Raw genomic sequence first — 12,999 nt, 5'->3', positions numbered from 1 at the left:
TGTGATGTGAGAAAGGAAATTATTCAGATAGTTAAGGAAGAAGAAAATTTATTTGAGATAGGTGACTGCAACAGTAAGAAAAGGAAGAGAAAGAAAAATACAATATACAATATTTCACGGCTGGTGCTGATATCATTTAAAACTTCCTGGCTATTAGACCGTGGTCGATGTATAAAACCTTCTCCTAACTCCTACATTCAACAGAGAAAGCTGGGCTTACCAGCGATAATCTCGTTGCCGACGTCAGGTGGTAGAATATGGTGCCCTCTGCACTAATTATATATTCGGCGCCCCTCGAGTTCTGATTGCAGTTCGCCATTTTACCTCTGAAGATGTCTCCCGCAGTTAGAGAGGAAACGTTAGGAGAAAGTTTTATTCATCGACCATTGCCTAATAGCCCGAAAGCTGTAAGTGAGGTGAGAAGGAAAAATAGTAGAAGAACATGGACTACCGTACTCGTAAAGGAATGACAGAGGAAGCCAGCTGGTAGACCTTTGCATAATGCGTACTTTACTCGGAACTAACACTTTTTTTTAAGAAATACGAAAAAAGGCTGTGTACTTGGAAGAGACCTGCGGATTCTAAACGGTAACATATTACCTCGAACAGATAAGGACTGTGATCGTAATTTATTCATTATGAACCGCAGATATTGAATTTATCTGACGAAAGGAAAACATATAAAAATACAGAAAATTAAGCAGGCGAAAGAGAATACAGACGTCTAAAAATGAGACTGACAGACTGTGCAGAATGGATAAGCATTAATGGATAGAGGACAAATGCAAGGGTGTAGAAACATGCGTAACTAGGGTAAAGATAGGTGCTGCATATATGAAAATTCAAGAGACCTTTCGTGAAAAGGGAGAATGCTGTATTAATATGAAGAGCTCATATGGGAAGTCAATAATAAGTAATGCAAGGAAAACTGAAACATGGAAAGATTACATAGACCGTTTATATTACAGTGTCTGTAAAACGTACAAAACTTGAGGACGTTATTATAAAAAAGGAAGACGAAGTAGGTAAAGACAAAGGCGGTGCAAGAAGAATTTGGCAGGGCATTGAAAGAGCCAAGTGGGAATAAGGTCTGTGGAATAGACGACGTTCTCTCAAGAATGATTGAGATTCTGGGGAAAGACAGCCAGAACAAAATTATTCTACCTCATGTGCAGGATATATGAGACAGCGAAATACTCTCAGACTTCAGGAAGAACGTAGTAATTTCGGTTCCCAGAAGGAAGGTGCCGACAGTCGTAAATCCTACCCAAACGTCAGTGTAATACCGTAAGTTATGGTTTCAAAATATTGTCACAAATTATTTTCAGAAGAATGGAAAAACCAGCAGGAGCCGACATCGGGGGAGGTCAGTTTGGTTTCCAGAGAGCTTTAGGAGTACGCGAGTCAATTCTGACCGCATGGTTTATCTTAGGTTACGTTCATTGATTTTCGGATTTAGGGAAAGCCTTTGACAACATTGAATGGACTATATTCTTGAAAATTGTGTTGGTGGCAGGGATAAAATTCAGGGAGCGAAGGCTTGTTTACTTTTTTTTTTACAGAAACCAGACTGTATTTATAATAGTTGAAAGGCATAAAAAGGAACCGAGGACTCAGCCTAGGCTGTTGTCAACCCTTAATGGTATTCAATCTGTACATGGAGAAAGTAGGAAAAGAAATAAAGGGAAGTGATTTTCGTGGAGAAGAAAAAAAACTTTGAGGTTTGACGGGAACATTGTAACCTTCTCAATGATAAGAAGCATTTCTGAAAAAACAGGAATTTATTAACATAAAATGTACATTTAAGCGTTAGAAAGTCTCTTATGAAGCCATGTGATAAACCTGTCACTTCATGGCCGGCCGTTGTAGCCGAGCGGTTCTAGGCGCTTTAGTCTGGAGCCGCGCGACCGGTACGGTCGCAGGTTCGACTCCTACCTCGGGCATGGATGTGTGTGATGTCCTTAGGTTAGTTAGGTTTAAATAGTTCTAAGTTCTAGGAGACTGATGACCTCAGATGTTAAGCCCCACAGTGCTCAGAGCCATTTGAACCACTTGTCACTTCACTGTTGCGGTTTTGTGGCTTTCATATTATTACTTTCTGAGAACATAGCTTATAACGACAATCGCTTTGATTTCGACGTTCATTAGATTTACAGTTCTCGCTATACGCCGAAAACAGTCCACTCACCAAACATTTTACTCCACTGTCCGAACAGCTTTCAAACCATTATTTTCGGATATAATAGATTATAACAAGAATAACTTTCATCTATCCCACCATTAAATTCAGAGTCAGTGCTGTGCATCGAGAGCAGCCTTCGTCGTACACCGAAAGCACAGTCCATCAAGCTGCTGCTACATATACGCCATTCCCTCGCTTACACACGATAATAATCTCTGTTCACTTCTCTCTGGCCTCTTTCTTTACCGTTGCACATAGCAAATATACAATTTTATGCACTTAGAAATGATATAAATTACATGTTAATATATGTGTAGGCATACAGGAAGAGAAATTTTCTGAATGTATTCTCAGTTCCATACTTTCTTTTATCAATTGAATCTTTGTAGGTCCAGAAACATTTTGAATTCTCAGACATCTATGAATTATATATGCAAACTGAAGCAACTAATGAAAATTTGTACCAAGGCCGGGATTCAAACCCAGGGCTCCTGCTCAGTAAATCATGGAATACTTCTAGATACGCTCAAGTACTATGGTATGAATGGGACAGCGGTCAGATGGTTTAAATCATACCTAACTGGAAGAGTGCAGAAAGCTGAAATAAGCAGTTCACATAATATGCGTGAAACAGGTGATTTATCAAACTGGGGAACAATCAAGAATGGATGGGGTGCCGCAAGATTCGGTCTTGGGTCCTCTGCTGTTCTTAATATACCGGTATATTAATGACTTGCCATTCTACGTTTACGAAGATGCAAAGCTGGTACTTTTTGCCGATGATACAAGTACAGCTATCACACCCAACAGACAAGAATTAACTGATGAAATTGTAAACGATGTTTTTCAGAATATCATTAAGTGTTGTCTGCAAATGGGCTCTCATTAAACTCTGACAAAATACAGTATATACAGTTCCACACAGTAAATGGAATGACACCATTAATAAATATAGGCTTCGATCAGATATTGGTAGCTAAGGCAAAATATTCAAAATTTCTAGGTGTTTTTTCAAATTCTAAAGGTGGCAGGGGTAAAATACAGGGAGCGAAAGGCTATTTACAGTTTGTACAGAAACCAGATAGCAGTCATAAAAGTCGAGGGGCATGAAAGGGAAGTAGTGGTTGGGAAAGGAGTGAGACAGCGTTGTAGCCTCTCCCCGATGTTATTCAATCTGTATATTGAGCAAGCAGTAAAGGAAACAAAAGAAAAATTTGGAGTAGGTATTAAAATTCATGGAGACGAAGTAAAAACTTTGAGGTTCGCCGATGACATTGTAATTCTGTCAGAGACGGCAAAGGACTTGGAAGAGCAGTTGAACGGAATGGACAGTGTCTTGAAAGGAGGATATAAGATGAACATCAACAAAAGCAAAACGAGGATAATGGAATGTAGTCAAATTAAATCGGGTGATGCTGAGGGAATTAGATTAGGAAATGAGACACTTCAAGTAGTAAAGGAGTTTTACTATTTAGGAAGTAAAATAACTGATGATGGTCGAAGTAGAGAGGATATAAAATGTAGACTGGCAATGGCAAGGAAAGCGTTTCTGATGAAGAGCAATTTGTTAACATCGAATATAGATTTATGTATCAGGAAGTCGTTTCTGAAAGTATTTGTTTGGAGTGTAGCCATGTATGGAAGTGAAACATGGACGATAACTAGTTTGGACAAGAAGAGAATAGAAGCTTTCGAAATGTGGTGCTACAGAAGAATACTGAAGATAAGGTGGATAGATCACGTAACTAATGAGGAGGTATTGAATAGGATTGGGGAGAAGAGAAGTTTGTGGCACAACTTGACTAGAAGAAGGGATCGGTTGGTAGGACATGTTTTGAGGCATCAAGGGATCACAAATTTAGCGTTGGAGGGCAGCGTGGAGGGTAAAAATCGTAGAGGGAGACCGAGAGATGAGTACACTAAGCAGATTCAGAAGGATGTAGGTTGCAGTAGGTACTGGGAGATGAAGCAGCTTGCACAGGATAGAGTAGCATAGAGAGCTGCATCAAACCAGTCTCAGGACTGAAGACAACAACAACAACATGCATTGATGAGGGGTTGAACTGGAAAAAACATACTCAAGATCTGCTGAATAGTTTGAGTTCAGCTACTTATGCTATTAGGATCATTGCAAGGTTTGGCGATATACATCTCAGTAAATTAGCTTACCACGCCTATTTTCATTCGCTGCTTTCGTATGGCATCATATTCTGTTCTGGGGTAACTCATTATTGAGTAAAAGAGTGTTCATTGCACAAAAGCGTGTAATCAGAATAATTTCCTGGAGCTCATCCAAGATCATCCTGCAGACACTTATTTAAAATAGCTAGGGATCTTCACTGTAGCCTCACTATATATATATATATATATATATATATATATATATATATATATATATATATATATATATATATATATATTGAAATTTGTTATTAACAATCCGAATTCAAAAGTAATAGCTGTGTACATGGCTACAACACTAGGAGAAAGGATGATCTTCACTACACAAGGTTAAATCAAACTTTGGTTCAGAAGGGGGTAAATTATGCTGCCACAAAAGTCTTTGGTCACTTACCTAATAGCACCAAAAGTCTGACAGATAGCCATATAGCATTTAAAGGGATATTAAAAGAATTTCTTAATGGCAACTCCTTCTACTCATTAGATGAATTTTAGGATGTACTAAGTTAGTAATTTCCCCACCGCCCACGCAAAAAAAATTAAAAATATTAAGTATCATGTAATATTTTGTGTAATGTAAAATCTTGTATAGAAACCTTTTATTAACCTGACACGTCCCACATCATTACGAAGTGTCGTATTCATGATCTATGGAACAAGTACTAATCTAATCTAATCTATATAGTACGTAGATGTGCTAACGACTACACCATTCTGGCACAGTGACTCTTCACAACTGCATGGACTAGCCTAACATGCCTCTCTCCTCAATCTAAATACCCACTCACCCCTCAGCCCACTTGATATCCTCCCAAAATTCGAACAGCATTGCCGAGGCTCTCCACGTCTACTGGAATAGCACCTCAGTATCGAACGAAACGGGGCATCCTGCCTGAAACCCAGACATAGGTGCTTTAATGAAATGATACTAGATGGCCTTGGCACAAATTTTCATTCGTCGCTTCAGTCTGTGTACGTACATCACACTTTCTTTTGTTCATAAATTTTCTAATAAGCAATCTGCCACGTATATACTGATACTTTCCACCACCAAGTAGCTATGGCTCTCATGGTCCTATAATGCCCGATAGCTAAATGGTAAAGGCAAGTCGATGGCGTAGAGCGCGTAACCGGACTATACTGGGCTGACTGTAGGTACTGTGCGGTCTTTCTTGCAGTGGCATTAGGAGGGCTGGGTGGCGAGTCTATCCCTCATGCTGCGTTGCACCTCCGGGGAAGATCCCCGGTACTAATTAGATAGTAAACTGAGTAGAGGGCTGGGCTGTCCTAGAGCGATTAAGATGATGAAAAAAGTCCTTCTCTGTCCATTATTGAACTCGTGACTTCCACGGGCGGAGTCGATGGTTCTGTCCTCTAGACCACCGGCCGAGTGATAAGTATATAAATAAATAGAATAAGGCGTTCATTTTATAAACTCTTTTCCAGACGTTATCCATTGCGTTCAACTACTGTTCCAATTCCTTTAACCTCTCATGCAGAATTACAATGTAATCGGTAAACCTTTAAGTTTTTATTTCGTCTCCCTGAACCTTAATTCCCTCTCCAAATTTCTCTTTAGTCTCCTTTAGTGCTTGCTTAATGTACCGATGGAATTACACAGGGGATAAGCTACAGCCATCTCGCTTTTTTTTTCAACTGTAGCTTCCCTTTCATGTCCTGCAGCTCTTATAACTGTTGCTAGGTATTCGTACAACTTGTAAATAAAGCTCAGCATATTGTATTTTATCTTTTTGTCTTCAGAATTAAAAGTGTGTTCCAATCAACACTTCCAGAAGCGTTCTTTAAATATACGAGTACTGTAGAAAAAGTTTGCCTGTGTGTAACCTACCTTGTAAAATAAATCGTAGGGTCAATATCGCATCGTGTGTTCCTGCGTTTTCTGCGTTCCAAACTAATCTTCCCCGATATCGGCCTCTACCAGTTTATCAATTCTTTAGTAAGTAATTCGTGTCAGTAATTTGAAACATGAATGATTAAACAGATGGGTCGGTAAAAGTCACACCTGTCAACACTCTCCTTTTTTGTGATTAGAATTATTACTTTACTTCTGAGGTTTTCTTCTTGTTTCATATATGCTACACACCAGGTGTAATTGTGTTGTCGCGGATGGCTGTCCTAAGGATCTCAATAATTTTGAGGGCATACCATCTACTCAAGGCGCCTTGTTCCCACTAAGTTTTTTCAGTGTTCCGTAAAATTCTTTTAGAAGAATCGTATCTCAACTCATTCCTCTTTTTCTTCTTCCTCAATTTATATAATACTATCTACAAGTCAATTGCCGTTGTATATCTGTACTACGCATGACTTCCACCTTTCAGACTCCCCTTTCTTGCTTAGTATTGGCTTAGCTCTTGATATTCATATAGCTGCTTCTCTTTTCTCTAAAGGTCTCTTTAGTTTTCCTATAGGCGGTGTCTACCTTTTCTCTAATAAAGCTCTCATCTATTATCGTCTATCCAATAGTGCTTCATTATTTTCTACTTTCTGTCAATCTCATTTTTCAGACCTATGTATTCCATTTTGCCAACTTCATTTGCTATATTTTTATATTGTCTCAGAGTGAATATTTCGTTTGTTTTCCAAGGGTATCCACTGGCTTTTGTCCTTTCACCTATTGATTCTCTGCTGCCCTGATTATTTGACCTCTGGAGGCTACCAACTGCTCTTTCATTGCGCTACGCACCGCTGTATCAGTCAGTCGATGCCTAATGCTTCCTTCGAAACTCTTAACAACCTCTGCTTATTTCAACTTATACAGGACCTGTCTCCTTAATTTCTTATTTTTGTGAATTTCTTCGGTATTTATTTGCAGTTCGTAACCTATAAGTTACGATCAGACTTCGTATCTGCCGCTGTAAACGTTCTGCACCTTAAAATCTGATTTCGAACTCCATGTACGAGGGATGGAACTTTAATAGTGGCAACTATTTATTTACAGCTATATCACCTTCTGCAGTCCCCTGACTTAAGCCATCGTGAGATCAACTCTATTTCTAAACTGAAGGAAACACTTCAAGCTATTCGCTTCAGAACAGCTACAAATTCGTCGGGTAACAGATCGCGCCGCTCGAACTGTCAACACAACTGGCACTGCTAAGTGTATCCTACGCCTTGCTAAGTTGGCGACGTTGCACCTCCCATCACACTGATCGTAATAGTACCTATAACGTGGGTCACTTCTGTCATCTTTCTTGTACTCATGGTTTAAAATTATACTTCTGCTATGTTTACATTAGTAAGCTACTGATTATGCTCCCTTCTTCGAGGTGCCCAGAAAGGACTCCCTTATTTTAGAATTAAATAATATGAAAACAAAGATCGATAGTTTGTTGTTAAAGCTGTAAGAATTTTATACACAGGTGTTTCGACGTAGTAGTACCTATAAATAATATCACGAAGCCTCTAGCGAACAGTTCCTACGCTGAAACGTGAAAGGAGGTTAGCATTCCGAAGGAAGAGATTGGAATCAGATTTTCCATTGAACAACGTGATATTTTATAGCTGTAATATCGCAACTTAGAATAGAGTATTACGGCAACAAGACGCAGATTAAAGCACGATGTAACGTTCCAAATAGACACTATGCGACAGCTACTCGAAAATCGAAACCTCTTCTCCGGATTCAAGCCGACAGGCAGCGTGGCTGACGATCTAATGGCTAATTCGGTCCCAAACCTAGTGCGGTTACTCTTGGAAATGTCACCACATTTTCTGTAATTGTTCAGCAACAGCCAAGGACATCCTTAAGAAGAACTGCAGCAGAGACTGTCTTCAAGCGTTCCAGAGAAACAGTTTACGCGGGTTTTCTCTCAAAATCCCGAGTCACCGAGTCATACCCTTACTGCCTGTGCGACAAAGGGACGACTTCGCGAAACAGATTGATAATGGAACATTTGATGTGGGGTCTGTATCATAGAGGAAGAGCATTTCCACCTGAATGGAGCCTCGAATAAACAAAACAAACGACTTTGGTGTTCCGAAAGTTCCAATTTGTGGGAAGCGAAACCACTGTGTTCTCCCACAGTCACTGTTTGGGCAGCAGGATGCAGGACAGGTATTACCCGGCTTTCCTTCATCAAAGAATCGAGTAATAGTGAACGTTACGTAACAGCTTCCGAACAGTTTGTCGCCACATAGCAAATGATGTAGGACCAACCAGGCACCAAACACTTCATCCGAGATGGGGGCACATCACATGATACCGAACAGGTGTTTCTCTTCCGGACTAATACTTCGCCAATAGAATCCCTCCTTCTAACTATTTTTTGTGGGGTACAATGAAAGACACTGACTGCCGGAACTATTCTACCAAGCTGGACGCACTTGAATCGTTAATCTCTCTTGCAGAGAACAAGCTTATTTATGCATCCTGATACGAGCTGTATAGCGTTCAGCACCATCTGGGAGCAGCTTTTGTAACTATTATTTCGAAACTTCCGCATAAAATTCTTACAGTTTTCACAATAAACGTACCGTTTTTTGTGTTCTTCTATCGATCTTTGTTTTCGGTTTATCAGAAAGAAAACAGAGGTTCTTTGCTGGACACCCTGTATGGCAGCATACCCTTTTCGTCATGAGTTTTGAGACCTGCTGACTGGGGCGACATGATGGTTTCTCCTTACAGGGAGCAGTGGAGGAGTCCAGGGAGAACGAGGCGTCGGTGCTGGACCTGTTTCGGTCCCGCAGGTGCCGCCGTGCGCTGGTCATCTCGCTAGGGGTGGTGTGCGCCGAGCAGCTGGCGGGCATCAACGCGGTGATCTTCTACAGTCAGAGCATCTTCGACGCCGCTGGCGGCGACGTGGACAGCCGTGTGGCGCCCATCATCGTCAACGGCACCATGCTGATTGAGTCGTGCATCACGCCCTTCCTGGTGGACCGCCTGGGTCGCAGGCCACTGCTCATCTTCTCCTCCACTGGCATGTCCGTCGCCCTGGTGAGCACTTGTCGCTTATTCATGTTTCACTGCTGTGATCATACAGCCGATCCTTATGGCACACGTTTAATTTGTACCTGTACCACTGCAGTAAACATTGGTGCACAGAAGAAAGGAGGTGGATGCCATTATGAGCTTAGGGTGCACTGTTATCAGATTTCTTCTCCCCTCCCCCAAGGTCAACACCTGCTCCTCCACCATCCTCCATCAATCCCCAAAAACATGGCAGATCTAGGGAGGAAGGAAGGGGAGGGGGGAAGAAGATGGAAGTGGATGGAGAGAGGAAAATTTGGCAGTGCTGCATGGGGCAAGGAAGTCTTGCAACAGTGCAGCATACACTCTGAACGACACCCACTCCTACTCATAGACTTTATGTCATTTTTCTCCTTCTTTGACTTTTTTGACCTCCGCTGGCCACTTTTACTGCAGTCACCTGGTCTTATATTTTGTCCTCTATTGCATCCTGTGTGTGTTTTTCCCATCTTAGCGCTGGTCATACTCTCCTTCTTCTTTCAGGCGGCTCCCATTTTAAAAATCTTCCTTGGCCACCTGTGGTGAAGCGTTCACTGTATGTGCCTGTACCACGAAAGTACTCTAGTCTTCAAAGATTTTGCTATGGAGGACTTATCTCCATTCACCCCTGTACTTCCTCATTTTATATCCTATTTTGCCTCACTGTCTGCAGCCATCTCTCATATAGTCAATTTCTACTGTTCTAATTTTCTCCCTAATTCTTCTTATTTGAGGCCACATCTCACCTCCACGTACAATTATATTCTCTACCACACAGTGAAATCTATTTTTTCTTTGTGTTCTGCCGAATATCATTATTCCATATAATCCCATGCAAAATTTTAGTATCTCTCTATCCCATTGCTATTCTCGTATTAACATCCTTGTCACATATGCCAGAGTTATCTATTATTGTCCCAAATATTTATAGTATTCGCAGGATTTTATTTCTCCTTCCTCTGTGTAATTTTCACCAATCCTGCTGCATACACATACACTCTGTCTTGTCACATTTATTCCCAAACACCACTTGTTACATTCCTATTCAAACTTCCTCGTCATGTATTACACATCCTTTTCATCTTGAGAGAATATTAGCTAGTCATCCGCAACTAATGCCTCAGCATTTCCTGTACCGGCCATTCAATGTATATCCCAAATAAATGTTAAATCGGAACGGTGACATTCCACAAACTAGTTTCATACGTTTGTAAAGGAAAATATTTCGAGTAACCTTGTTTGTCGTATTAATCACTGCTTTCGTGTTGTTGTATAACTTTTTAAACCATACATTTCTCTCTCAAAACAACTCCTCTCACTGCATAGTATAGGAAGATTGTCATACGCTTTCTGAAGGCCCACAACGATCATGCATACACACTTATTTTTATTTCTGTATTTTTTCCAATAATTGGCTGATACAGCGAATGGTATCAAGACGTGATCGTCCTTTCCTTAAACCATTCGGACCTTCACTTAAATCTGACACACTTTTCTATTTTCAAAATATTGGAAAAATACCTAGCTATTGCTGGGATGAAACTCATTCCTCTATAAATTGTGCGTAATGTCTTGTAACTTTTTTTGTATATCGAGGAGACATATGAACAATTCATTAAGCAGGTGAATCTTCTCCCACCTCTTTTCTTTCCCCGCAAGTTTCCACAGATATTTTATCACAACACTTCCCCAATACTTCATTCGTATATTCCTGGCCCTGGGGCTTTGTTTACATTTTCTTCAGACAGCGCTGTTTTGATATGGTCCTCTGTTATTTCTTTATTGTTTTCTCCTAAGACATTAACTTCTTCTCTTTTCTAGTTCAACCTTCTTACCTGCAATAACCTTGAAAAATCTCATATCCACTCTGAAGCAGCAACTTTTTTATAATATTCTTGCAATCGTTGACATTTCTTATTTTATAATAACTTTCCAAGCTTTACCAGACTTATTATATCCTACTGAGCCTACGGGTCCTGCACAGCCCGTTCCTGTCTGCATTTTTCTCCAGCCTGTTGCCTGATCTTGACATATAAGTCTCTTGATTCTGATATCTTGTCACACAACCATCTCATATCACAGTAATGTCTTCAAACTCATTGGAAAACTCTTTTACATATTTCTTCTTCTTTTCACCCTCTACAAGGGCTTCTTATGCTGACCGCAAAACAGTTTCTTTTAAGTGTTGTAAGTAGTTGTGGAAACTTCTATTCTTTCCACGTTGTTCTGGAGCCTATTGTGGTACAGTATTTTGATGGTATGTTGTCAAAGAAGGTCTGTCTTAAACATTATTTCCTTATATTCCGTAAATTCATAATCCATCCAGTATTACACTGTTATACACTCCTGAAACTTGAAATAAGAACACCATGAATTCATTGTCCCAGGAAGGGTAAACTTTATTGACACATTCCTGGGGTCAGATACATCACTAGATCACACTGACAGAACCACAGGCACATAGACACAGGCAACAGAGCATGCACAATGTCGGCACTAGTACAGTGTATATCCACCTTTCGCAGCAATGCAGGCTGCTATTCTCCCATGGAGACGATCGTAGGGATGCTGGATTTAGTCCTGTGGAACGGCTTGCCATGCCATTTCCACCTGGCGCCTCAGATGGACCAGCGTTCGTGCTGGACGTGCAGACCGCGTGAGACGACGCTTCATCCAGTTCCAAACATGCTCAATGGGGGACAGATCCGGAGATCTTGCTGGCCAGGGTAGTTGACTTACACCTTCTAGAGCACGTTGGGTGGCACGGGATACATGCGGACGTGCATTGTCCTGTTGGAACAGCAATTTCCCTTGCCGGTCTAGGAATGGTAGAACGATGGGTTCGATGACGGTTTGGATGTACCGTGCACTATTCAGTGTCCCCTCGACGATCACCAGAGGTGTACGGCCAGTGTAGGAGATCGCTCCCCACACCATGATGCCGGGTGTTGGTCCTGTATGCCTCGGTCGTATGCAGTCCTGATTGTGGCGCTCACCTGCACGGCGCCAAACACGCATACGACCATCATTGGCACCAAGGCAGAAGCGACTCTCATCGCTGAAGACGACACGTCTCCATTCGTCCCTCCATCCACGCCTGTCGCGACACCACTGGAGGCGGGCTGCACGATGTTGGGGCGCGAGCGGAAGACGGCCTAACGGTGTGCGGGACCGTAGCCCAGCTTCATGGAGACGGTTGCGAATGGTCCTCGCCGATACCCCAGGAGCAACAGTGTCCCTAATTTGCTGGGATGTGGCGGTGCGGTCCCCAACGGCACTGCGTAGGATCCTACGGTCTTGGCGTGCATCCGTGCGTCGCTGCGGTCCGGTCCCAGGTCGACGGGCACGTGCACCTTCCGCCGACCACTGGCGACAACATCGATGTACTGTGGAGACCTCACGCCCCACGTGTTGAGCAATTCGGCGGTACGTCCACCCGGCCTCTCGCATGCCCAGTATACGCCCTCGCTCAAAGTCCGTCAACTGCGCATACGGTTCACGTCCACGCTGTCGCGGCATGCTACCAGTGTTAAAGACTGCGATGGAGCTCCGTATGCCACGGCAAACTGGCTGACACTGACGGCGGCGGTGCACAAATGCGCAGCTAGCGCCATTCGACGGCCAACACCGCGGTTCCTGGTGTGTCCGCTGTGCCGTGCGTGTGAACATT

At 42.1% G+C, this 12,999-nt stretch overlaps 1 protein-coding gene across 1 annotated transcript in view; it reads left to right on the top strand.

Annotated features, from left to right (window-relative positions):
* LOC126355709 (facilitated trehalose transporter Tret1-like) overlaps positions 1-12,999 on the top strand; it is a 63,031-nt gene that overhangs the window by 22,228 nt on the left and 27,804 nt on the right. The window contains exon 4 of the mRNA XM_050006076.1: positions 9,009-9,317. Within this exon, the coding sequence (XP_049862033.1) occupies positions 9,009-9,317 (309 nt within the window). The remainder of the gene's footprint in view (positions 1-9,008; positions 9,318-12,999) is intronic.

The sequence above is a fragment of the Schistocerca gregaria genome, chromosome 3 (genome assembly GCF_023897955.1).
Source record: "Schistocerca gregaria isolate iqSchGreg1 chromosome 3, iqSchGreg1.2, whole genome shotgun sequence".
Classification (NCBI taxonomy): domain Eukaryota; kingdom Metazoa; phylum Arthropoda; class Insecta; order Orthoptera; family Acrididae; genus Schistocerca; species Schistocerca gregaria.
This window is presented reverse-complemented; position numbering and strand designations above follow the sequence as displayed.